Source organism: Mesoplodon mirus (genome assembly GCF_964341445.2).
Source record: "Mesoplodon mirus genome assembly, chromosome: 16".
NCBI classification, from domain to species: domain Eukaryota; kingdom Metazoa; phylum Chordata; class Mammalia; order Artiodactyla; family Ziphiidae; genus Mesoplodon; species Mesoplodon mirus.
This window is the reverse complement of record NC_138992.1, coordinates 17,180,117-17,207,766: the sequence shown is the minus strand read 5'-3', so window position 1 is coordinate 17,207,766 and position 27,650 is coordinate 17,180,117. Positions and strand designations below refer to the sequence as shown.

Below are 27,650 nucleotides of genomic sequence, written 5' to 3'. Positions count from 1 at the left end.
TTTTAAGTATGAATTTTCTCAGAACCTATTTTATTAAAAAAAAAAGGAAGAACAGGTGTATTTTGGCAGAAGTAAAATATAAAATATGCAAAATTTGTTTTAAAATTGGCATACAAAATTTTAAAACACAGTACAATTATATAAAAATACAGCACAGCCAACGGCCTGTAAATTTCCTTTGGCATTTCATTTGGTAGAGTTAAACAGAAAAACCTTTCTAAAAAAAAATTAGCTATCAACACAGTACATAAGTTAGGTTGTATATGTTGAAAGAACTTTTCCTTGAGTTTCCAAAATCCTTTTCTTACATGATAACCCACATAAAGCATGACTAGTGAGGTATATAGGGCAAAACACTGTTAGGCAGATGTACAATAAGGAAAAAGTGCATAAACAAAGAATTCTTCCCATTTCCATAGAAATATCAGGTTAAATCTGAGTTCTTCTTGATGTATCATTTTACTTTGGCAGAATTAAAATAAACCCATACAAATGTCTTTGTTCAAGTCCCAGCAGCAGTGATATGTCTCCTTTGGTGGCATTATCTGATGCCACAATACCGCACAGTCCCTAGAGGAACTAAGGTTTTATGTGTGTCTGCATCTGTAACTGCAAACATCAAACGTAAAATCATACATCAAGCACCATGTCATACTGTTGTCCCTTCTTCCGCCTGCCACATTTATTGATGAGAACCACATACAGTGTCAAAAGCATGACCCAATAGCATGCATACAGCAACGTTCCAACAATTAAAACTGTCTGTTTGGATTCTGAGAATGGCTTTTTAGATTCCTTATAAATGGTGAAAATCACACCACCCAGGAGGATTGTAAACCAAACTGATACTGGAATGAGTCCTATGAAATTAACAACAATGGTTTTCCTTCCAGATGTGCCCCACCCAGCTTTGTTTATCGTTGCAATTGCAAACATCTTGGCAGGAAGTAAACTTGACATGTATAACACTGAGTAGAGGGACATGAAGACCATGACGATATTTCCTCTAAGGCAGCTGGCAAAAGATGATTTTATGAGACCCACTAACTGGACAGTTAACAAGAAGAGGAGGATGTTCCAAATTTTACCCCTGTAGAAAAGCTGGATTACTGTGGCAATGAGAAAGAAAGGGAAGAACCCAGTGATGACTGCTTCATAGGTCATCCACAAGTGATGTTTATGAAACCACATAGCATTGTACAGCCACTCTCGGAAGTAGGACTTGCTCCAACGGGTCTGCTGGTTTAACCATCTGAGATATTCTATAGGTGTTTCAGTAAGGCACTTGGATCGAGCTGTGTATTTTGTTGCATAGCCCAGACTCAGCACTCTGTTCGTTAGATGCCTGTCATCTCCAAAACTACATTGGCTGCCCATAAATTCTTGATTGTACCAGTCTTCCACAAATTCATGCAATAAGGAGTTTCTGTACATTCCCAGAGGTCCACTAATGCACTGGACACATCCAAAATAAGACTGACAAGCCCTTTCTATGTTAAAAGCCATCCAGTATCTCACACTGCTGAGGAAAGAGATCCAGGAATCATACTTGTTTAAAATCTACAAGAAAAATAAAAGTAAAAATAATTAAATAAAGGTAAACCCCAGCTAAAAATTCCAACAAAATCTGCAGCATTGTGAGGTTACTACCTGGAGTAATGTTTGTTTTTTTATCCTTCTATTTAGTCTCTTTCCCTTTTTTAACACAATTTTACATTATTTTCTTTGATTCTATATACTATATTAATTTGGCAAGTTGGGTGTGTGTGTTGGGACTTCTTGACAATAATTTTTTTCTAATCCATCACTCTCTGTACTCTTTTGTTATGTGTTTTGTTTCTTTTTCTTGTTATGTTATAAAATTGAGATTTTTTTAGGCTTTGGTTCTCAGCCCTTAAATTATTCTCCCACTGGCAGTCCAGTGGTTAAAGATTTCGCCTTCCAATGTGGGGGTGGGGGGTGGGGTCCATCCCTGGTTGGGGAGCTGGGATCCCACCCACATGCCTCATGGCCAAAAAACCAAAGACATAAAACAGAATCAATATTGCAGCAAATTCAATAAAGACTTTAAAAATATGGTCCACATCAAAAAATCTTAAAAAAAATTATTCTCCCACTTTCTTACTATCTAATATTTGAAAGTTTTTAAGTCCTATTCTCTTCTCTTTTCAACTCATCCAACTCTATTATCCTCCTTCCAGTTTTAGCAATGCCAGTGATAAAAGGGTTTGCTCTGGCTTCACCCCAAAACTGGAATCCTGAAATAATGCTCTACAAAAAGGCTATTAAAATTATTAGTTTTGGGAGGCAATATTTCTTAATTCTCTCCTCTGTCTCAATTTTGTTCAGTTTTCATCTGGATTTTACATTCTTCCTTTTTATCTCCAGGGTATTTCTTTGTCCATCTAGTGTACTTTCTTTGACTTCACTATTACCATGCATATAAATATGGGTTATACAGCAACACAATACCTACATTTAAAGTCAAAATTCCATGTGCTTCTCACATCTTTTGCTAAAATCTAGTGCACTTTTGCAAAGGGCTCACTTTAATCTTCATATATTTTCACATATTTGTTTTCCCATTCCATACATTTCAAATCACCTTCATTAATATTTGTTTCACTTATTGTTTTTCCATTGATAGCAAATAATGGGAAATAAATAATAATCGGAAAACTCACTTAATTGTTCCTTTGACTTTCTCTCTAGTGTAAATTTGAGTTGCTGTTTCTCTTTTTTTTCCTTTGTATTCCAATTTGGATTTTTGAACAACCATATATTGCTCAGCTTTTAAATACATAGTTATATGACATAGACTCCATCTCCTGCCATACCTCCATTTTTTAACCCTTGTACTAAATGAGTTCCAACATCATTTTACCAGAACATTAAGTTATGGCTCAAGAAGATATGGCAGAAATTATTACACATTTACATTTTATATAACTTATCAGCCACTACATACTTGTGTTATAACCCAGGATTAAGCAAAGAAATCATAAGTTACTTCAATTTAGACAGCAGAAGAGGTATAAAGTGGGTCCAGGGCACATTCTAGTATGTCTCTGGCACAGATTTGGGTGTATAATAAATGTATGTTCAAAGAATCAATGAGTGAGGGTGCTACTAAAAGTGACTCATGCAAAAAGTGAACTCATGTACCTGGACATCTCCCCCGACACCTCCAACCATGGGATCTTCTTCTAAAACTTTTACCATCTCCACAGATGAGGCAGGGTCAAGCATGGTGTCTGAATCACAAACCTGCAAAGAAGAAAGTAAGAAATAAGTTAAAGAAAAGAAGATGATGAATATACTCCATGTAGTCAAAAGTGGGCATATATATTATGCCTTCAGCCTATTGTCACAAGGCCTCAATAAGTAACAAAGAACCTGAAAACTCAGTATTTAAGTTAATGACATTGCTGGATAGAACAGCTAAAGTGATGACCTAGGCATGTCATGTAGGGTGACAGTTTTGCCTGGTTTGCCATGGATGTACACAATTTTGGCAATGAAAGTCTCATGTCCCAGGTAACATCCTAGATTTCCAGACTTGGAAAACATCTTGGGTTGGTCACCATAGATAGCTCTTTTTTTAAAAAAAAAATGCCTTAAATAAGGCTTTCAGATATCTTATCCCTCAGGTCTGAATGATGATAGGAAACTCCTATGACAGTATTGAAAAAAAGGCATGTTTAACAGTGATTATTTTTCTCTATTTTAATATGGTGATTAAGACAGGAAAGCAGTTCTACTAAGGCTGGTTGTATAATTAATTCTGAAGCAAGATGTCTATTTGACCTGGGCTTAGAAGATGACATTCCATTAGAAAGGAAACTAGCTTGATGGTCAGACCACCTTTTTATTTTAGAGTATTAAGTATTTGTCTAGCTCTTTATATACAAAAGTAGATGTTAAATTATCTTAAGTTTTTCTAGAAGTGCTAATTATTATTCTTAAAAACAAATTTTATACAGGACAAAAAAACAATTTTGAAACCAAACCAACTACAACTTCAAGAAAATTATTAGGATTTGTCTATACCCATTAGCTTCTCCCAGAAATTTCTACTGGAGGCCAAAGGTACAGGGTTATAAATAGTACTTTTCTTCCCAAGCTGATTTATGAACTTATTGAATGAAACAGAAAGATAAAGGAGAGGAAAAACCGAAATATTACATGTATACTCATAAAGCTCATATGGAAAATAGGGCTTATATCAATGGAGTAGCAGACTTTGTAACTATGTTCCCCAGAATTAGACTGATGTACCAATTCCAAATAGCATCTAAGTGGGACTAGTCTCCTCTTGAAGACAGTTAATGCCCCTTCGAAAGGTATGGCAGATGCCTCCTACTTTATGGCAGCTCACTTCTAGAAGAAAGGGGGAAGAAGGAGCTAGGTTACCCCTTACTCCTCCCATACTCACCAATCAGATTAAGTCACTTCTCTTAGGGAGAAATTAGGTACGTTACACCTGTGGATGGAGCTTCTTTCACATGATCAAAGAAAATCAAAAGTAGGAAAAGAGCTGTCACCTCTCTATTCCTGGTTGATATTAATAAAATAGTATCCTTTTCTGGAAAATGCAGCCAGGCCCAAGTAGACATAAAGTGATGAAAATTGACATGTAATGAACCAGTTTCACATTCCCATCTAAGCAATAAATGACATGACTGGCAGAGACGGGAGTGTTATCTGCAATTTCACTGTTTTTCTATGTAGTCTGGCTACATTTATGAATTTAATCAAGATTTAGTCTCTTTCCTTATATCAAAAGCAAGTATTTGTGCAGTTCTCAGATCTGCTTCATAAAAATAGTACGGATTTGATATACCAGTTTTGAATGAAAAAATATGAGTCCTTCACATACATAGCTAGGAAGTCTCAACATTTGAAAAAAAGTGCCTATCTTAATTTTATTAATAGATTTTTTTGTGAAAAAACATAATATATATTAATAAAGAATGTTGGTGAAAAGAGCAATTTAAATGCATTATTGTAACATGACTTAAGGAGTATATAGGGTATCCAATTATAAAAAGTGAAATCATCACCTTTCTGGACTCAACTAATTATAGCAATTTTAAAGTTAATTTCTGAATTTTGTATATTACTTTACCTATTTAGAAACAGGCATTTTCTAAATAACCTACTGCCCTTTTTTGGGGGGGGCATTCTATTTTGGTCTGCATGGTCTTACTTATTTTAGAGGAAAAAAAATAGACAGCAGCTAGGCTGTCTATTCCATTAAAAAAATAGGATTTTTCTAATACTTCAGTTTATACTCAAGGGTCCCAAGCCTCAGAAACCTAAGCAAATTCTTCCAATAGTGATGTTTTGCCTCTCTCTTGCCTTGTCTGTCACTGTTTTGTATATGGCTATAAGCCTAGCAGGCCAGTAACTAGGGTAGTAGAAAGTGAAGGCATAATTTCAAATCCACCTTTCAACCTCTCAGCATCCAGAGTTTATGGCCACACCCACCTCTATTGACTCAAGCTGGGAAAGGTAAAACCAGAAAGCTAAAATAAGACTAAAAACAACAGGAAGGGGGCAACCTAGAATTAATGTTCAAATAACTCCGCCTGCTTGTAAGATAAGCAAGCCAAGGGAACTGCCTCTCTGAAATGACTAAACTTGAACCAAACTTCTGAGGTTCTGCATATTTAAATTGGTCCTGCCCCTCCCAGTTTCCAAAGCAAAGTGCCAGAAGTTCTCTGAGAGAGATTGTTCACATGGTGAGTTTAACTGTAAGAAGGGAAAGCTCTCAGAAATCTCCTGGGAAGGGTTTGTTATAGTGGGATCAAAGAGTTTTCTAAAGAAGTTCAATTTCTGGATGTTCTTTGGTGATAGAATGCCAACTAGAAAACCACCGACTATGACAGTCTGTGAAAGCATGTATGTTCATGGATATAACAGTATTAATTTGTTTGTGTTAAAGGGTATAACTCTAGCCCTTCTTAAAATCAGTCTAGTAGAAACAGGATTTCTAGCTGTCTCCTCACCAATTAATGAGAAGTGTGCAATTTCATGAATGTTGGCTGTTTAGCTCTGGGCTAGAAACTGTGGGAGAAAAACACCAGTTCACAAGGAGCTTAACCTCACACTGGGAAAAACCACAGGACTGATTTGCACACAGGAAACAATTGGAGAACAAATCAAAATGTCTTTCTGTGCACGCTGAATGTATCGCTGTAATTTGTTTAAACTACATGATCACCAGTCAAAAGATTTCTCACTAGGAGATATGGAAATGAGGCAAAGTCACCAAATTTTGACTAACATGAGTAGAAAATGTCAAGACAAGAAGACGTTATTGGGAGGAAGCAGCCACCTCAGTCTTAACCACAGAATCATCAGCTAAATTGCTTAAGACCATGGCTCCTCTTCCTTCACTGTTCTAGCCAAGAGACAGTGCCACCGCCTTCTCCGTATCTAAAACAGGAGTTGGCAAACGAAGGTCTATGGATGAGCCTGCCTTCCCACCAATTTCTGTATGGCCTGGGGGTTAAAAATAGCTTTTACTTTTTTAAATAGCTGAAAATAAATTGAAAAAGAATTTTTTGTGACACATGGAAATTATATGAAGTTCAAATTTCAGTGGCCATAAATAAAGTTTTACTGGAACCCAGTCATGCGCATTCAGTTTCATATTATCTATGGCTGCTTTCGCACTAAAACAGCAAAGTTGAATAGCTGCAACACAGATCATATAGCCTGCAAAGCTTAATGGTTTCTATCAGGCCTTTTACAAGCAAGAATGCCAACCCTGAGAGAATTTGTTGGGGGGCTGGGGGTGGGTCTCTTTCATAAAAAAACAAAGAATAAACTAAAAGAACAAGTTGAGATAAAGTACATTCTAAGTCCCAATTTAACTCTACTAGAGGTTTTTATGATTGCCTCTACCTTCTATTCTTATAATAGGCCAAGATTTGACTATTATAACAAATCAAGAGGCTGCAATGAAATCTTGAGTTCTGTACTTTATTACTTTTATGACCTTGAACAGACTGTTACCATCATCATGATACCAGAGTGACACACTGTATGTCAAAGTACTTGGTAAATTACAAAGGCTCACAGAAAAGTCATATATGCCATTAGTATAGGGTAATAATCTTTAATTGTTTATACTTGCTAAGTAAACCCACTAATTACCATGAACAGGGAACTCAGTAAAGAGAATCACTAAAAGGAACATGAGAATGGATTACATATCAAGAATATCTTATCACAATGAACGAGTTCAAATGTATCCAATACAACTATAGCAGTTAGATATATAAATTGCTATAAATGTGTGAAATAAGCTGTTAGACTGTAAGTCCATTCCAATTTATCTCACTGATCTTAAAGTTGATCTACCTCACAATAATTTAGATAAAATATCCTGTAGAAATATTGTTATTTATTCTACCATATGTTTTTCAACTTCTAAGACCCAAGTCTAAAATGCTGAGTATCCATATTTCACCTTTTTTTCAACATATTTCCTTTCAGATTGACTGGTGTGTTCTCCACCTCTGCCTGCCCCGAACCACTTCAAAGGGCACTGAGAGCTACACAGCAAGAGGAAAACTTAATTATTCTGGCTGCCTTCGATGAGGAAACAGGCTGAAGATAAATCAAGACTCATTCTGTTGCTACTGCCTTCATCCTTTGTCTGCTTGTAAACCTCAATCCTTTCTTAATCTTGACCCTTCATCTTAACCTGGACCCAGGGAGATGATTTATATCAACCATGTTTGAAATTTACCATTGGTCATGATCCCACTGCCCAGTTTCCCTTCCAAAACTTAACCACATAGTAAATGGAAAGTACCCCCTACCCCCTCTTTCCCCCAGGACATTCCTCATAATGAAAGAAGTCAGCCAGAATTTTAAAATTCACCAATAGTTATTTACTGGCAAACACAAGATGGTGTTAGCCCCCAGAACTCCTAACAGTACTATGCCAGAGTAAACACACTACTGAAAGGAAAAGAAAGCACTATGCAAAACCTTGGAATCAGACAGATCTGAGTCCCAATCCACAATTGACCAGTTATATTCCCTTGGACTAGCTTTGTAACCTTAAGCTCCTTACCTCACCTTTTAAGTCTCCATCTCTCAGGTGAAAAATATGGATAAGCACATCCACCTCATAAGTTTGCTGTAATGGAGAATTAACTAGATAATGTATGTATAGCACTTATAAGGGCTAGCTCATAGTAAATGCTCAATAAAAGGAAGACATATATACTAAGAAGTGATAATCAAAACTAGAGGCACAAACTAAGAACACTAGTCCCATGAGGGAAGGGGTCCTTCTTATCTGTACTGTAAATAAACCATGACTTGCTCAGAGAGCAAAAACTAATGCCTTGTCCAATGCCCAACAAATTTAAATTAAACAAGCTGGATTATTGAGCAGGCAATATAAAAATCCTTAGATTGGGCTGTCTACTACGGAAAAAGATTAGAGAGAAGTTTATGGTAGACTATGAGTGGCAAAAACAAAATCATAAAATGTAAGAATTTTAGGACTAAAAAGACCTTTTGAAATTAATCAGTGAAACCATTCCAGGAAAAAATAAATGCCCTCAAAGAAAAATACAGAAACTTTTTTTGGGGAGAGGGATGGGGGATAGGGAGAATGATTCTCTCATAGTAATTCTGTTTATAGTATAAGACCTCAAATCTAGCCAATAAAAAGCCTCTAAATCATAAAAACCTAAACAATTTGGCCCTTATTTGTTGTTCTTTTTAAAAGGAATTGGGAAGATATATACCTTTCTTGTTAGAATGTGTTACCCAAATTGTTATAAAGTAACATTTGCCTCAGGCAACCTAGAATCTTTTTAAGACATTAAGGAGTCATTTGGTTATTCTCTTTTCTTTTTCAGGAAGGCTTATACATGAGTAATAGTTGTAGGTGTAAAGCAAAGGTGACAAGCCAGCTGGAAAAATGAGAAACCAAATGTTGTCACCTCTAGCCTTAAGCCAGGAAACACCCTTATTCCAAATGGTTGGAATCCTCATTCTAAAGAAAGGAATCAGGAAATCACATCATGGTTGCCTTAAATCAGGGTTTACATTCAAGAACCCAACTTTGAGGGAAAGTGTAGATTAAAAATGAAAAGAAAATTCTAATGCTATACTCCCTTTTGTGTTGTTGTTTGTTGTTTTTGTTTGTTTGTTTGATCCCAATCTTGAAGAGCATAGATATGTTGCTAGAAAGAAACTAAGACAGTCCTAAGTTAGAGTCTTTAGCTGAAAGTGATCTCAGAAATCATCTCTTCTACCAGTTGAGGCCCATAGCAAGTAAACAGTTAAATCAAGAATTCAGATTTCCCCATTCTTATTTCAATGAGCTCAATTTCATCCTCTAAGATGAAGGATACAAAATCACATTAACATTCTCAACATGACCCTTCAGAAATTTTCAGAAAATAGGAACAAATCAAATGTTATACATATTCAATCCTCATCATGCACGGTGGTTATGTTCTACAAGCTTCCATGAACAGTGAGTTAGCAAATACTAAAAAATTGCATCTAGCAGACATACAGAGTTAGGTTCCTCAAAGTCTCTGGTCACGGAATTTCTGTCTAGTGATCAATCCCTAACCTTGTAGTATTTGTGCTTACTTGTTTATTTGTGTCACCTTATTTAATATGTATTGTTGATTCATTAACATTGAACTCATGTCCAGCAGCACTGTAACTCATGCCTGAACAAAGTTCATCTAACAAACCTATTTTCTCCATAAGGCAATTACAACCTTCTTGTGTTACAATCACTAGACAACATTTCAACACTACACTTGGGGACCATTTTAAACAGCTACATTAGTAACCAAAAGCACAAAAATATGAAAAACATGATATTAAATAGACTAAGGAAGTTACTTGTTTACAGTATGAAAGGTAAAACAAAAAGGCAAAGCATAATCTTGTGTGACCTCAGCTGGGAACATGCATATCAGATGACTCACTTTTTTTTTGCCATTCTGCACATGTCTTCAAATGATCACAACATCACTGCAACTATTGATTTTTGAGTAATAAATACACTTTAGTCAGTAGGTTAACTTGTAAATACAGAATCCATGAATAATAAGGGTCAACTCTACTATTATGCATGATTTAGTCTTACTTTCCTCCTGCTCAAATAATCTTGGATAGCTATGGTACTGCCAGATTAAATTAATAATAAAATTGCTTCCTATAATCTTCCCTTTTAGAAAATGTTCATACTTATTGTATAACTTTTACCTGGGAAATTCTTAATACACACATCAGACGATACTCTTTTTTTCCTTTGTTATATAGGCTGGTGGCCACTTACGTGGAAATATCAATGTTCAGTGAAAAGAGATATGAATAAAGCAATTATCTAATCTAGATATCAAAAGACACTTTAAAAGTCTTCTGAAATTGTTAAGTAAAAAATACAAAAAAGTAAACATGATATAATCTCAAAATTGTTTTTAAAATAAGGAAAAATAGAAGAGTATATGTTGGAAAGTATTAAATTTGATAATCTATGTATGGGTCATGTATTCACTTCAGATGACTTTTTTAAATTGAAGTTTAGTTGATTTACTATGTTTCATGTGTACAGCAAAGTGATTCAGTTATACATACATACATATTTATTCTTTTTCAGGTTCTTTTCCATTATAAATTATTACAAGATATTGAATATAGTTCCCTACGCTATACAGTAGCTCTTTATTATCTATTTTATAGATAGTAGTGTGTATCCGTTAATCCAAAATTCCTAATTTATCTTTCCCCTCTCTGCTGCAGATTATTTTAATTTTGCTTATTGCACTTTTCTACATCTTTGAAAAAGTTTCTCCAGAAAATACTTTGATTCAAAATTAAGAAAATCTTCCTCATTCACCTCCTTATTTCTCATTCCCTGTATTTGATTTTCTCACTTTATTTTTCTTCTGCTGCTTTTCTATCTTCTCTATCTCTGGAAGCAGCCACTAGCATCATAGATGAATTTCCTACCATGCTGGCTTCGTCTTAAACTGAAGTTTCCCTCCATGTTCTATGTCAGCATTTATTATTTGAGAGGCTACAAGGCTGAAAGAGTAATTACTATAGAAGACTAGAGATGAGAGGGGAGAGATATAAGAGGTGGTGATCGATAAAGACTTGTTCTGAAAGAGACGAGAGAGAGCCAGCCCAGAAGGCTCAGAAGTGCAAGTAGAAAGGTTAACCTTGAGATAGGAGGTGAGGTGGGTACCCTTGAAACTGTAAGCAGAAGAGAGTCAGACCTTGACAGCCTTCACAGCCTGTACTTTTGCTGTTCTCTTTTGTAGAGGCAAGATCATCTGTTTGTAGTTAAGCAGGGAGGAGTTTGGGTAAGGCCCTAGGAGAGTGATGAAGATCTGAAATAACAGACGCGAGAGGAATAAGCAAGACATCTATTCAAGATCAAGTGAAAAGAGTGCTGACTAGTGCTGAGGATCCAGCTGCAACTGGAAACCAATCATTTTGGCCATCTCTCTGCACAGTTAAACAGTGTTCTCTAGCCAGGTTAGCAAGTATGAGCAGATGGTCAATTTCTTCCCCTAGCCCCCAGTCTCTCTTGTGTATTAGCACCTGAACTTTGCTTCCTTCCATCCCTAACCAACTTGAACTCCACATTCAATCACTTGTAATATTCAGGAGCCAATATCCTCAAACCCCTCCCTCTTTGTCTTTCTGTGGCTTCTGCTCTGTAACTCTTGGACCCTGGGTGAGTCAGAAGGAAGGATAAGAGTACTAAATTAGATTGAACTTTATGCAATTTCTGTTTTTATACGGCATAGACGAGGCATGGCAGGATAGTATTTACTAGTTTCAGAATGCCAAAAGATTTTTTACCCCTGTTTGAGTGCTCTGAATGGACTGGAAGTCTCAAGCGGATTTGGGGCCCAGTTAACAGCTGTTGCTAGGGTCAGTTTATCTGGAGGCTTCAGCCTGAAGGAAGGAAAGTTCTCAAGCCTGATTAGGGCACTAGCAAAAAGCCTACTCTAAAATTTCATATTTTGTATTAGTTTTTCCTGGACAGGCACAAGACAAGTTGTCAAGGATACAAACAAAATTCCAAACAAGATGTTGGGAGAAGGGGCTTTGGGAGAAGCAGGTTAAAAAAAAAAAGAAGAAAAATGTCACAATAATGTCATGATTAGAAAGGACAAACGTAAACTGTTTTAACTAGAATTAAAGGCAAAACATCAAAACAGATGTTTTCTCATTTTAGGCCCAGAGCTTCATTCTTCAAATCCTCTGTAAGTTCCCTAGCCATTCCTTAACTTTAAAAGTTTCATTTTATCCTCTCATCTGGGCCTGAAGTTGCAATAGGTAAATATGTAAAAATGTCTTGATTTAACTAAAACAGCCTTATTTGTGAAAGTTCTAGAAATTAGGAGACACTTGGGGTTGAAACTCTAATCAACTCCCTAGGAGGGAGATTTATGCAGATGGTATGAACTGAAGAAATACCTCAAAATTCTTCAGATATTAGCTAAATTAACAACATGTTAATTAGCAATTGACATGTAGTATAGTTTTCAAGTAAGGACTTGATTATCTAATCATATAAGAAATAATACTTTAACAGCAAACACTTTAATAATATTAACAATGCCATTATCAACAACTTTTGCTAAGCCCCTTTGGATACATAATTTGAAATAATTTTCTCAAATCCCTTGTGAGATTGGTTCCTTCTAACCAGGTAACTGAGGTTTAGGAGGTGGTCTTGCTCAAGGTCAACCAGCTACAAATTGTTAATTAGAACCTCAGTCAATTGACATTGAAGCCAGTGGCCACTGCCATCCCATTACACAGAGAGACACACTGGGCATCGCTTTGTGTTGATAAATCCCCTAAAACATATGATGGGTCTTCCAAAAACAAGGATTTCACATTTAAGAAAAGAGGAAAAGTGTCCGGATGGATATTTGAAGCCAGAGATAGTTTTCCTTTCTCAATATCATCATGAATAAAATCTAACTAAAATATCTGCACAAAACTACAACTAGAAAACTCACAGGTACCCTATTAATGTTCTAAAGAAGAAACTTTCAGTGAGAACTAGAAGAGGAAAAACCGTAGAATTAGCAGTCAGGGAATTAATGAGAGACACAGCCTGTCTAATTTTCATGCAAGCAAACACCATCACAAATGCTTTCAAAGGTCAAGTTTGAAAGCAGGGAGTGAGGTAATGCTGTTTGGGGAGTGAAATAAACATGACTTAGATTTTGTTCTGGGAAGGTTGTTTTTTTGTTTTTGTTTTCCTTTTCTCTTTTTCTTTTCTTTTTCTATGTGTTTCAGTTTTGAATTCCTACACTTTTAAATCAAAATTGTTTTCATCACCCCATTTTGCCTAGTCTCTGTGAAAAATATTTTATAGCTTTCCCTTGGTCCTGCAGATTTTCTCAAGCTCCTTCTGCTGGAGCAGACACTATTTTCTTACAACGCTGGAGATTTTAAGAGTGTGAAAAATGACGTTGGAATTGATTTGGCAGAACCAAGGGGGCAGAGAAGGTAAGGGAGGGGAAAAGAAGGAAGGAAGGGTCTCATGTTCAAAATAATCTTGATTTCCAACCAATAACACTGCACAAATTAAGCATTTTCATAGATAGTTTTAACCGTTTTACAAGATTTTTTTTCTCTCTCTTTCAGAATGTGCTTTCAACAGTCATGCTGTTTTCAGATGAACTGAAAGAAGCACTGTGTCCAGAAGGGACAAGGATGGACTATAGCATATGACTGGAGAGATACAAAAGATGCTTTATTTAAATGTGTTTGTCCTGGCAGATGCGGAAACCTACCTGTACATAATCCACACTTCGTCCCAGTGCTCTGAAAGCCGTGTACATGACTTCTCTTTTTCCACCCCATTTTTGCATGATGCAAATACTCTTGTTGGACAAGACCAACTGGGTGACATGTTGTGAGCTTTCTTTATGTGACTCATCCGTCTCACCAGGACCCTTTACGTGAAAGTTGTTTTTCCAGATATAAGTGGCTGATTTATCCCTGCCCATGACTTCACTGAAGATGTCCATCATGTAAAGGTCATCTTCCGAGTTTCCATCTATGACCATGACAACTTTAATTCCAGGGTAGGTTAGCCTTTTCACAGATTGCAAACATTTCCGTAAGTAGTCTGGATCTTCTTGATATGCAGCAATGCAAAGAGCAACAGTTTTGTTCAACTTAATGGGGGTTTCTAGAGATTTTTTCATTTTTCGGTGCTCCAAAAAGGCAAACAGGCTTTGGATGATGAGGTGTGATGCTAAAAAGGCACCATATAGTCCAAAAGAGAAATAGTAATTATCTGTTTGGATAAATTGGTAGCCAACAATATAAGCAGCTGTGATTCCAAGGAGTAGAGAAACTCCAAAAAGTGTGGTTCCAATTATTCTCAGGATACATAGAAACCTCTCACAATGCATCTGTAAAATAATCACATGATATACTTGGTTAGCCACTCTTGTCCCATACTTGTTATATACATGGTATCACAGGGAGAGCATTGGACTAGAAGCATTCCAGGTGTTCTAACCTTGAGTTTCTCACTTAACTAGTTGTATGATTTTCTGCATCTCAGTTTGCTCATCTGCAAAACAAGGATAAGGATGCCCTTTCTGCATACCTCAGAGAACCCTTTCAAACATCAAATGAGATGATGATGCAGTGTACCATTGAAAACCATAATGCACATATGCATTATTTTTAGTACGTTAGATCATTTGTCTAAGGATGCACTCTATGTATGTGGTCATAGCTAAGCATAAAATCTAAATATTTTAGTGAGCAAGGCACTCTTTCTTCTTGTGCCATCGTGTTCCCTCACCCCAATACTGACCAGTGAAAAATCTACAGGTTTTGCTGAATTTCTTATGTGTAGTTTTTTTTTAAATAAATTTATTTATTTTATTTATTTATTTTTGGCTGTGTTGGGTCTTCGTTGCTGCGCACGGGCTTTCTCTAGTTGTGGGTCGTGGGCTCTAGAGCGCAGGCTCAGGAGTTGTGGCACGCGGGCTTAGCTGCTCCGTGGCATGTGGGATCTTCCCGGACCAGGGCTCGAACCCGTGTCCCCTGCATTGGCAGGCAGATTCTTAACCACTGCGCCACAGGGAAGTCCCTCTTATGTGTAGTTTTATCTCATCTCCAGTGGAAATCCCTCAGCTCACACCTTTCCCATGCAGCTAGCCAAGGTTGAATGTAAGGATACGTGGATTCTATCCTTCTAGGTCTTCCATCAACCAGCTGTGTGACTTTGAGCCAGTTGCTTTTCCTCTCTGGGCCTTAGTCTTTAAAAATCTGTTAAATGAGGGCATTTAGACTCAATTATTTCCCAAGTCTCTGTTGCCATTAAAATTTCTTTATGCATAGATATCCTACACAGACATTTATCAAAGCCCCTGAAATTCTGTATTACGTTCCTTTGTTCAAATGGCTGTCTCCCTCATCCACCATTAATACCAGCTGGTTCAAACCTGGTGATCAGGAACTTTACTGGAATATAGTAAGAACACAGTAAATGTTTGCAGAAATAAACCATACAGTTAGAGAAGAAATAGCATCATGCTTAATTTCAACAGGTAAATTTTCTTTTGTCTTAAGAGCTTTAACACATTAGACCTAAAAACACATTCCAGTTCTTAATAATATACAATTTTGTACACCTCCCTAGCGTTTGTGAATCTCCTGAAATATCTTGAACTAGAGTACAGGAGGATCATATATTTCATATTTCTCAAAGCGTCTCCAATTATGAGCATAGAAGAGGTGCTTGGTAGACCTTTAAAATTTGTTTCTTTTTGGTTTCCTAGACCCAGTTCCAACATGTGGAGAAGAGGGGGTTTCCTACACGTGTCATAAACAATTCCGTGGATACCTGCTGGGTGCCTGACAATTAAATCAATGTTGATATCATATGCCTGACAGAATCAGATTCCACAGGTGAGAGTTCAGTCCTACAAGACTGCCCCCCACAACACCCACACTTCAGATGCCAGTTGCAAGCCCAGGTTGTTACCTGTAACTACGATAAACTGGGTAAAAATCAGAGGTTCACAAGATCCCCTCCTGTGTTCAATTAATTTGCTAGAAGGAACTCACAGAACCAGGAAACCTGTTTACTCATTAGATTACTGGTTTATTATAAAAGGATGTAACTCAGGAACAGCCAGATGCACAAGGCAAGGTATGGGGAAAGGGCATGGAGTTCCAGGCACCACTCTCCCCAAATCTCCACATGTTCATTGATCCATAAGCTCTCTGAACCCTCTCCTTTGGGGTTTTTAGAGTCTCCATTACATAGGCATAATTGATTATATCATTGATCATTGGCAACTGAACTCAATCTCCGGCCTGTCTTCCCTCCTCAATGATCTGGGCAGGGAAATGGAAGTTCCAACCCTCTAATCACATGTTTGGCTCTACTGGCAACCAACCTTAACCAGGTGCATTCCAAAAGTCACCTCATGAGCATAACGAAAGACATCTCTAAATTTGCAGGTAACCACAATTTAATCTTTTCCCTTAATTCAACTAGTTTTTGAAAGCTAAGTATATTTATTTTCAAAGTTACTTTGGGCTAAGCAATTACCTCTGCAAAATCTCTTATTGGATATGTTATTTATATTTTCCTATTCCACATTAAGACTTAAAATTGAATGTTGAGGGCTTCCCTGGTGGCGCAGTGGTTGAGAGTCTGCCTGCCGATGCAGGGGACACAGGTTCGTGCCCCGGTCCAGGAAGATCCCACATGCCGCGGAGTGGCTGGGCCCGTGAGCCATGGCCTCTGAGCCTGTGCATCCGGAGCCTGTGCTCCGCAACGGGAGAGGCCACAACAGTAAGAGGCCCGCGTACCGAAAAAAAAAAAAAAAAATTGAATGTTGACATAAAACCTATTAACATCTTGGTTTACTAGCTGTGTGGCCATCACATCACTCAGCTCCAAGTGCCACCATTCACATTCTCGTCCCTGTGGCCATCACTGAGGTGGTCCTGAGTGGATATGCATTACACTTTAGGGTAACTTACTGTGACTGCTCACCAATTGTGTTTCCACTCCTTCTGAGCAGACTGCATGATGTGGCCATGGCATTCCAGCCTTTGTTAATCAATGACGTGCCACTTCCAATAGAACATTTAAGGGGGAGAATGGGCCTCCTGCAATATCTCTTTTCCCTCCAACAGTCTTGATGTACATATCAACAGGTCCTAAGGGATTACAGAGCCCAGAGATAAAGGGAGCTTGGTCCTTGAACTGCCACATGGAAGGAAGCCAGCCACCAATGCCACCAATCAGGAATACCTGCCTTGGACTCTTATGTTAACAAGAAATAATTTTTGAGTTTGTGTTTGTTTGTGTGCCCATTACTCATTTTGGGTTTAGTTTCCCAAACTCATTACAATCTAAGTAATGCAGAGCAGGCTGGAGACCAGGGTTTGAGCTTGTGGACATTATTTTTCTTTGTGAAATGGAGATGATGGTACTTGTCAACAGCCCTTCACAGGGCTACAGTGAGGAGCAAAATCAAAGTGTTTGTGAAACTGTTTTTAAAAAATCAGAAACACAATACAAAGTATCAGCTAACATGGATGCTAAAAAAGCAAAGCAAAACAAAAACCAAATGTGCATTCCACTTTTAGCACTTATATAGGATTTCATAGAATGCAACAAGTACCCTGATAAAGGTAATCACGACACAAATGGAAAGTTCAAGCTGCTGGGCAATGGTGAAATGCTGAGTTTTCAGTGAAAGGCAAGAGAGCACAGCATCCCTTGTTAATTAAAACTGCTGACTGGATGCTGAAAACTCCCAAAGTGTACATTAACTAATGCCTAAAAGTGCTGGGAGCACCAGACTAGGAACTTGTCTTTTCCAAGACATGAGTCATTCTCACAAGAGTGAAAAATTTCAAGGCAACTAAAACTCTCTGCCTGGGCGAAGCTTAAAAGTGTGTTCTGCTTGTGTTTCAAATCAGCATAGCCAGCAAAAGAACCGCCTGCTATTCTTTTCCATTATTCACATTTTCCTTGCTTTTATCAGCACGTGTGGACACAGAGAGTGTTCGCATAGCATCTGCTGGCCACTGCTGAAGTGGGAACACCCTCTTACATCATAGGAGTCTACAGAATATCCTTTTTCAGCCTGGGAAAAGTTGCTAGTAAACTGCAGCAATAGAACCTTTCTATTTCTGCGAGGTATCGCGTTGTTGCCTAGCATGACACATGTAGCGTCTCAGTACAGGCCAAAGGGTTGTAGCATCTCAGTACAGGCCAAAGGGTTAAAGAGCCAGCTGCCTTGAGGGAATAGATTGATCTCAGGGACTGACGCACAGGATGTTTCTTTATAATTTCAGAGATATGGGCACCATATGTGTGAGACTTTCTGAGACAATCCCCAATTCAAATACTCTGTTTCATAAGCAAACCCTCCTTCTCAGACATATGGTTTATTGCTAAATTGGAAAATATGGTTAGTTTCACCCTAGATCATTTGCTGATAGAAGTCTTAGAAATGTACCTCCCATAAAGAGTGAAAATATAAAACTTGGATTTTTTTTGCCCAGGATCAGACTTTAGTCTATTAATTGATTTTTAAGTTGCTCTTGGACTTGATACCAATTATTCACCAAGGACTAGTCTTCACGGAATTCTAGGCCAAACCAAGTGTTAAAGAGTAGCTTGGCACACCTCAATGTAAACTCCAAAAAATCAACAGATTTTATATATATTTTTTCATTAATGTGCCCCAAGGACATAGAACATTGCCTGGGTTATGGTTGGTATTCAGGAAATATTTGCTGAATGACAGATGTGACTTTATTCCTAAATATCATCATTGGCATCATTGTTATGTCAGCTAACTGTTTTTCATCATTTACTAGACAACAGGCATTGAAGCAAGTTTTGTTTACTTGAATAGCAAAATCCTATTTAATTTTAATAACTTTAGGTGATAAATAGACTGTTAATCTCATGTTACAAACCACATATGCATATGACGAGGCAACCAAGACTGAGTATTTAGATAACTTACCCCAAATCACACAACCAGGAGTAGGGTTCACATGGTGGCATAATGCCGGGTGACTAGACTGTCTTCAGTGAATAAATATTGGCTGAACAGATTTGAATCTTCATGACAAAATAGGCAACATCCTTTTGTTTCTGATTAATAAACACGTTGTGTAAGGAAAGATTAGAAAAGAATGTTGAAAACTGTTTTCCTGCTGTAATGGAAAAATGGATATCATGTACTCAGGTACAGATACAACACCAGCCAATACTCAGAGAAGATTGCTGGGGTCCTATACCTTCCTACGTGCATGAAGTCCAAAGGGACCTGGAATGATGTTGTCCGAAAGGGAGCCGGATGGTGGTTCCACCTACATGGCAGCAGTGCTGCTCTGAATGCCAACAGTCCAAATCCTGTTTAACCATAAGAGAGGCGCTTCGCTTTCCCTTGGTTCCACCTGTAGAGCAGATATAAGCCTTGCTGTTTGCTCGTATACCCCAAGTGGGACTCTATAGGTCATTGGGCATCAGAGCCTCTTCCTCCCCTTGACCTTCCTTGTATTAACCAGACAGCAAATGGCGGATGAGAGAGAATACCAGCTGCTCTCACTGCCCTAGTGCAGTGGTGAGAACTGAGTTCCCTCAGCTTTCATTAAGGGAGCCTTCCATTTTGGATCAGGGAGAAGCCAAAGTGAATTCAAATGAGTCAAGTCAGCATCTAGGAAAGGCTGCAGACATTAGGCCAAGTGATACCTCTTCTGAGAGGCCTTAGCTTACCACTCCTTCCAAAGTATCTCCTCCAGTAAATCAACTATACTCCAAAAAATATTTTTTAATAAAAGGAAACATTAAAAAAAAATAGACTCCTCCACCCTGCTCTCTCTTCACTCCCTGTCACTCTCTCCTCTGACCCTGTTTGATTTTCTAAGTTACACTAAGAACACTCTTTGGCCATAGGGACTTGCGTATCTCAATTAACTGTGTATTCCTATATCATAAAACAAGGTGTGGCACATAGTAGGTACTCAATAAACACATTTTAAATAAGTGAATAAATCATGTGGACTCACGTTGTCAATGCAGACTGACAGAGCACAGGGCCCTTCTCTATCTTTGCTGCAGGGGCAATGAATATGCTGAGCCCTTAAGGGTATCCTTCATCCAGCAGGATTTTTCTTTCTTTTAAAAACAGTTCTATGATTTCTTGCCCAGCTATTTAAAGGTCATGATTGTAGAGCGTACCAGACAGTCTCTACAAGACCTTTGGATAACAAACTTTAAAAAGGCAAATGGTCCCTAACAGCATTTCCTGAAATTATAAGTTGTAATCTGAGCAATCTTATGAGTTCAGGTGTCAAGTTTGAAGCATGAGAGATAATGAGATAATCTTTTTTTCCAGTTAAACTCTAGTTGTCTTACAATATTTATTGTCCATTAATCTACACTCTGCTTTGTGTTTAGTGCTAATGCCTTGTGAGTGTGTGTGTATGTTTGTGTGTACACACCCACATATATTGGCCTCTGGAACCAGACAGAGTTGGAATAGACTCCTGACTATCTTTTAATGGTTTCTTTTAAAGATGGGGTAACCTTGAACAAGCTACATAATACTTGCCATCTTCAGTTTCTTCATCTATAAAATGGAACTAGCCATATGGACTTCACCTAATTATGAGATTAAAAGATGGAGCTCATTTAAATACCTAAAAAGAAATCATCAACAGAGCTCAGTGATGTCAGCTCTCTGTGGGTTAATACCCTGGCAGTAACTATCTAATCAGCCTGATTCTCCTTCTCTTTAAGTTGTTGTTTGTTAGTTAACAAGGGATAACTCTGGCATAATGGAAAGAATAATAGGGCAGGGAGGAAATGGATTCAAGGACAATCTCCACCTCATATTAGCTGTCCAATTTTAGACAAACCACTTGAGGGGTCTATGAATGAGCCATGTGTCCTTGGACAATTAGTATCTCCGAACATCAAATATTTTGGGGTATAATTCACTTTGTTCATTTTAATGATTTTAACCAGGGCTGAGTGTCTAGAAGAAGGATGGATGTAGGCTGCACTGTGGGCAGTCTCCTCATCATAGTCACCTGAACAAGGGTGAATACAAAGAGCAAATTGATATTGGTATCTACTCTCTGAGCCTCATTTCCTCATCTGCAAAATGGGAATGATACCTTTTGCAGGCTTACTGTAACCAGGTAAGGAATACATATATTTATTGCAGCTTTAATGGGATATTAATGGCTTCAATATCTCAACATAAAGGAACAGTTACTCTCGCACAAGTACATTCTATTTCTGCAAGGTATCTCGTTGTTGTCTAGTATCACAGTACAAAGGAATAAAAGGCACATTTAGAGTAAATTTTACTGAGGGAATAGATTGATCTCAGGGACTGACACGCAAAATCTAATAAAGATAAGATCGGGCTTCCCTGGTGGCGCAGTGGTTGAGAGTCCACCTGCCGATGCAGGGGACACAGGTTCGTGGCCCGGTCCAGGAAGATCCCACATGCCACGGAGCGGCTGGGCCCATGAGCCATGGCCGCTGAGCCTGCGCATCCGGAGCCTGTGCTCCGCAACGGGAGAGGCCACAGCGGTGAGAGGCCCGCGTACCGGAAAAAAAGAAAAAAAAAAAAAAAAAAGATAAGATCAATGTCCTTTTACTTGTAGCCAATATTTAAACAGACAAAACACAAAGGACAACAGGAGATATTTTTTAAAATGTTTGGTTAGTGAATGCGTGGCTCAAGATCACATCTAATATAAATAAATAGCAGAAATGGTTTTAGAACACAGGTTTTCTTTACTCTTAAACTGGTGTCGTGTGGGAGGAGGGGGAAATAGTCCTCAAGTCATGTAGAATGATTAGAATTAGGAATATTAACTTAGGCAGGTGACACTAGCAAGGCATATGGAAATGTACTTCTTTGTAACAAGACGTATTCTGCTTGTGGTCATCTGCCTGCTAACAGTGGCTTAGAAAGCATGGTGAGCAAAAGATTAAAAAGCAGTGGTTCCCAAATGTTGATGTACATCCAAATCACCAGGGAATCTGTACATGTTACTGATGTGTGGCTCCTGAAACATTCTGAGTTAATTGGCAGGGGGTGCTACAAGGGCATCAGGAGTTTTTAAATCTCCTTAAGTAATTCTAATTGCAACAAAGTTTGGCAATCACTGGGTTAAAGTCTATGAAAACTTTCATGAGCTCATTTGCATTGTTATACATCCCTCAGGTGTATTGCCTCTGCTACCGTCCTCAACTAGAAATCCTAAGAGAAGTACCCAGATGAAGTATCCCAGCAGCCTACATGTTAGAGCACATGACCCTCCCCTTCTCCCTTTCTGACCTCCTCTCCCTCTCTGGCTTTGAAGCTGGCCTTTGTGTTTCCAGTCCCACTGCACTTACTCTAGCAGAGACCTGGACCAGAGCTCGCAGGGTTAAGCAATACACCTGTCAAAGACCTTGTCACCTGAGCTGTCTCTGGATCCAGAACTTTAGGTTCAGAGTTCTCTTCATTTGCACCAGCTGTATTGATCAATGACTTCCTAAAATGCCCACTCTCCCAAGTGCCCTATTGGTTCCTGAATTTTGCCATCCTAAACTTCATCCTAAAGTTCACTGTGGCAAAGGGGGAAATTACAGGAAGACTTGGCATGGAAGCCTAGCTCTACCTGTTCCTCCATCAGCTCATGGGCCCTGTCTCTATAGGGCCCTCATTCCCTATGTAGACATACATACCACAGTGCCAAGTCTCTACATGGAACCTTCCCTGATCTCTCTCAATCAGATGTGTTTTCTCCTCAGTTTGAACCCCCGTAAAACTTGACTAACCCAGCTGCAGCATAGTCCAGCTCAAGGGTGTTATATTCAAGAATTCCTGAATTAAATTTCATCCACTCTCCTTACTAACACTGTGACTTTCAGTGGGTTGCTTTACCTTTCTGAGGCAAGGTTCCTTTTATTCATAAAGTTTTCTTTGGTGGGCAGGAGGGATACTAGATATAATGTATGAAATTATCTACTTCAATGCCTGATACGTATTAGACATGGGATAAATAGTAGCTATTATTTTACTTCTTTATGGGCCAGATTGCAGTTTGCCTTATACTATGGTTATTTAAAAACTTCTTTCAGGGACTTCCCTGGTGGCACAGTGATTAAGAATCTGCCTGCCAATGCAGGGGACATGGGTTCAAGCCCTGGTCCGGGAAGATCCCACATGCCACAGAGCAACTAAGCCCATGCACCACAACTCCTGAGCCTGCGCTCTAGAGCCCGCAAGCCACAACTACTGAAGCCCGCGCGCCTAGAGCCCGTGCTCCACAACAAGAGAAGCCACCGCAATGAGAAGCCCGCACACCACAACGAAGAGTAGCCCCCGCTCACCGCAACTAGAGAAAGCCCACGTGCAGCAACAAAGACCCAACACAGCCAAAAGTAAATTAAAAAAAAAACAACTAAACTTCCTTGAGTATGCTTTTTCTATGATGAATTCGATTTAGATATGCACTACATCTTGTTCATTTTTAAATAAACTGCAGTACAGATTATGCTTTTAAGAGACATTCATTTCTAAATATTTTATTATATAAATTGAAAAATACTTCAGTTTGACCTTGTATTTATTTTGACTCATATATCAGTGACATTTTCTTAGATTGTACTCCGCATGTTATAGCTAACATTAAGTTACAGGTAACATTCAAAATATTATTGAATTTAAGGTATATGCAGTGGGGTGATACTACGTCTATGCAGGTTGCTGCTACAGAGGAAAGGATTAAAACCAAATTGGGGTGATGGAAATGATTTTCCTGCAGGGAGCTGTCCCCCCATTCAGCTGTCCTAGCACTGCCACTGGTTCTGTCCTTACAGCCTCCACTGGTTCTGTCCTTACAGCCTCCACTGGTTCTGTCCTTACAGCCTCTTAATGGAACACAGCTTGGGTATGCATGGCTAAAAAGAGAACCTAGAAAGGGACAATGGGGTTCATGCTCTATTCTGCAATGACATTAACTCATAGCTCCCACATCGTATAAAACTCAAGAAGTTAATAATGTAACATGCTACTTGTTCTTAGATTAAAAATACAACTGTGTAATACAGCTTTGCTAAAGGGGATCTCCCCATTAATCCATAGATAAGGCCTTTCCTCACAGTGTCAATGATAGAAAATAAATGAATCAGTGACAGGCATGAATTTAACAATTCAAGAAATATTTCTTCAAAAAAAACTTAGCTGATAAGGAAACCATGGGCAAAACAATATTTATGAAATTCAACATTGTGGGACTATTCTGCAGACTTAACATTAATGATTAGTTTCAATGTGACTTACTTTCTAGTAAGTCTGTTACTCAATTGTTGCACAATTCTTGTTTTCCAGGAAGGTAGCTGACTAAACGTTTTGTGGAGAGTGACATTCAAATTTGATGCTAGTCACTGATTTAAGACCTTGAATTCTTATAAACACCATAGCTTTCTCTGATAAGAAAGGATTCAGTTCTAGGTACAATACAAGTAATTCCGGTAATTTACATGTCAACACTTCTACAATAAGCTTTTCTGTTCCCCCAACTCAGATGTTATATAAATAAGAGAAAGAAAACAGGAGAAATGATATCCTCATTATAATGCTCTAATCCAGAAATGTCTCAGAATTTTGAATTATTAGCCCCAATATTGCTTAATGCATACACAACATAATATACCTACTAAAATGTGTACTTCAAAGAGTTAAACTTTATTGAAAATTTAAAAGAATAGCCAAAATATTAGGAAAACCTTTGGTGGGATATGATAAGTATTAAAAAAACAAAACAAAACAAAACAGTATTTCAGCTGCCTGAGTAATCTTATTTAGCTTCTAGAATAATGCAGTGAAAACTAATGTAATGAATGATTCAATTTGCACAAATTGGAATGAAAGGAAAAAGAAAAGTTTAGAAGTTAAGAGTTCTTTTCAAACCTATTCTGTCACATTTTCAACTGTATCTACAAATAGTTTGATGGGCATAACTATTTGTTCTACCCAATTCTATATAAATACACATTTTAATTTTTAGCCTTTCATCATTGGCATGTTTGAATGTGTGCTGACCTTTACAATGTTTTGTTAAAATGACCTTTTCAAAAAATCACAATCCTGTTTTAAACCTTCAAAGGTACATTATCCTATGCCTTCACTGCAATAAGAAATCTGCCGGAAAAAAAGCCTTGAAATCTACAATGGGCAGTGAAGTTGTTCTCCTTATCTGTCGCTTCCCTTTTGCAGCAATGTTCAACTACCGACTTCCTTGGCTTTACTCTAAGGCTGAGCTGAAAGTCTATATATACTCAGGCCTCAAGTTGGGGAAGCCCTCGGTCGCCAATCAGGACTTCCCGACCTATTGCGTCACACCTCCCCCCTAGGTGTGACGTCAAAGGCAATCCCAGGCCAGCCGCGTGGGTTGGAGTAGTGTAGCCTTTCTGGGCAGCTGTTCGGGAGACACCCGGCAGCAATGGCCCCCAAGGGTGTGGAACCGGGCAGGGAGGAGCCAGCAGAGCTCCTACACCCACCTCCTGGGAGCAGGGCTGCAGCAGCTCACTCCACCCAGAGGCGCGTGGGGTTGGTGACTCCCAAGTACTTAGCGCGGGCGTCTGGGGGATGGAGGGAGCGGCCGCGGGAAGCTGGCACCTAAGGCTGTGTAATAGGACCCAGGTCTTGAAAACCCTCCTCTCCAGGCACCGCCTCTCAGCTCCCAGCCTCTCTTTCCAGCCTTAATTATCCCTTCAGAGCCACTTCCCCTCGGCTGCGTATCCTTAGCCCGAGGAAAAGCCTCTAGCCGCCCAGTCCTCGCTCTCACACAGACCCTCCTTTCAGACCCGCCCTCCGGTTCACAGGGACCCATTTTGTAGCCCTCGCTCGCGCTGGGCGGGAACCGGCGTGACGAATTCCGCCCAAGGTGTTGATTATCCATCCCAACCTAGCCCCTGGCTCGCCTCCCACCTTCACCCCGGCTCCCACAGCCCACCCCCCACACGGGGCTGGGCGCTCGGGAAGGCACCCCCAAATCCCCACCCGACTGTGCCCCGCGCTGCAGCTGCGGAAAGAGGCGCCAGCGTGCTCGTTGCCACGTCGGAATTGGCTCCCGGGACGCTGCAGCTGCCTGCGCGCAGCACGCGGTCCCCGCGCACGCCCTGCCCTCGCGGGCCGGCGGGCAGCCCTGCAGCCGAGAGGAGGGATGCGCGCCCTCCTCCCGCTCGGGTCTCCGAGTGCCACTGCTTGGGTCACGGACCCCAGACCGTAGTATGGCTTCTGGAGCCGGGCTGAGCCCGGACAGACCCACGGTGACACTTTAATGGGGTGCAGGGAGTGCAAAGGAGGGGAGGCCAGGAGAAGACGGGGAGTGGCCGAACGAGGCCGGTAGCTTACGAGGAGGTGGCGAAGGACCCTCCTTCTCCGGGGCCAGAGCTGGGACCCAGGATCGCTTTAACCCTTTGCATTCCAAGTAAGAAACAGGCTTCCCACTTGGAAAACGCTCTAGGCTGTCCAGGGCTTTCCTTCCCACAGAGAGTGTGTGGGAAAAAAAAAGAAGAGAAGTGATGGGAATAAGGGGGAAGGGGGAGGCTGCGCGGAATGCATTTTCCATACACAGTGGAAATTCTTGTTTCCTAACTCGTGAGCCCCTGTGCAGCTCGGGAAGATGAGGAATGGAAAAGTACATCCCGGGACTTGTAGCCTTTCCCAGGCAAAGAGGTTACCTGTGTTCCAGAAAGGCAGCGGATTTCTGGCGAGCGCCGCAGGGATGGAAGAAGACAGAGGAAATGTTGCTAAGCCTGACAGTGATCTGAAATATCCCCTGATTTGCAGTCTGTTGGAAATTTTCAGACCTCAAACTTTTCTGTAGAAAATTGACTTAAATTTGTTTTTAACTCTTAACGTGGATAATGTCTTCCCTCTCCCTGGCCTATTCGAGGACCCTCAGCGTTCACCAAATCGCGCCAGTGTAACGTACCTTGTTCAGCTCTTGGTCATAAAGTTGTCCTCAGACTGTCTGTGTGGTCCCGGAGGGTCGGTGGCGGGCAGTTTCCAAAACTGAGGTAATAGGAGATCAGATGAATTTGAGACGACCGGCCAAAAAAAATAAAAAATTTAAAAACAACATTTAAAAAGGATGGGGGAGTCTTAAATGCTTAGGTCTCCCTCACTTTAAAAAAATCACTAGTATTTTTTAATATTTCCGTTGCACTTCAATCTTCTAACTCTTAAAGAAAATGTTATCTGTGCTTTGAAAATAAATTAACTTTATTTTATTTTATGCTCTAGTTCCCCCTCCCCTAATATCGGAAAGTCTCTTCTTATTATTAAAAAAAAAAAAAAAAAAAAAAAAAAAAGCCTGGTGAAAACTCAGCAGAACCCAGGAAGCGTAGAATCGGGAGAAAGTCTTTGGCTGGGGCTGGTTCAAGTCCCTGGTTCAATGGGCTGCTGGAAGCCAGGACTGGGTAATTCTTTCCAGACGTCTTGACTTCTCCTTCCTCGCGGTTGTTGCCTTTCTGCCTCCTCCAACTTAAGGGGGTCTTAACAAGTGAGCTGGTGGGTGTTTTAATAGGGCGGAGG

At 39.4% G+C, this 27,650-nt stretch overlaps 1 protein-coding gene across 1 annotated transcript; it reads right to left on the bottom strand.

Annotated features, from left to right (window-relative positions):
- Positions 1–27,650, bottom strand: HAS2 (hyaluronan synthase 2). Its single transcript, XM_082601241.1, has 4 exons — positions 27,049–27,650; positions 13,827–14,453; positions 3,166–3,267; positions 1–1,560 (listed from the first exon to the last, which is right to left on the bottom strand). The coding sequence occupies exons 2-4, from the start codon at positions 14,451–14,453 to the stop codon at positions 631–633; spliced, it is 1,659 nt and encodes a 552-aa protein (XP_082457367.1). The 5' UTR covers positions 27,049–27,650; the 3' UTR covers positions 1–630.

Bases quoted from the DNA above. Each gene is read 5' to 3' on its own strand.
- HAS2 (XM_082601241.1), bottom strand. From the start codon at position 14,453: ATGCATTGTGAGAGGTTTCTATGTATCCTGAGAATAATTGGAACCACA. The intron at 3,268-13,826 runs GTAGGTTTCCGC...TCTTCTTTGCAG, and splicing joins GAAGTGTGGATTATGTACAG to GTTTGTGATTCAGACACCAT. The intron at 1,561-3,165 runs GTACATGAGTTC...TTTTTCTTGTAG, and splicing joins GTGTCGGGGGAGATGTCCAG to ATTTTAAACAAGTATGATTC.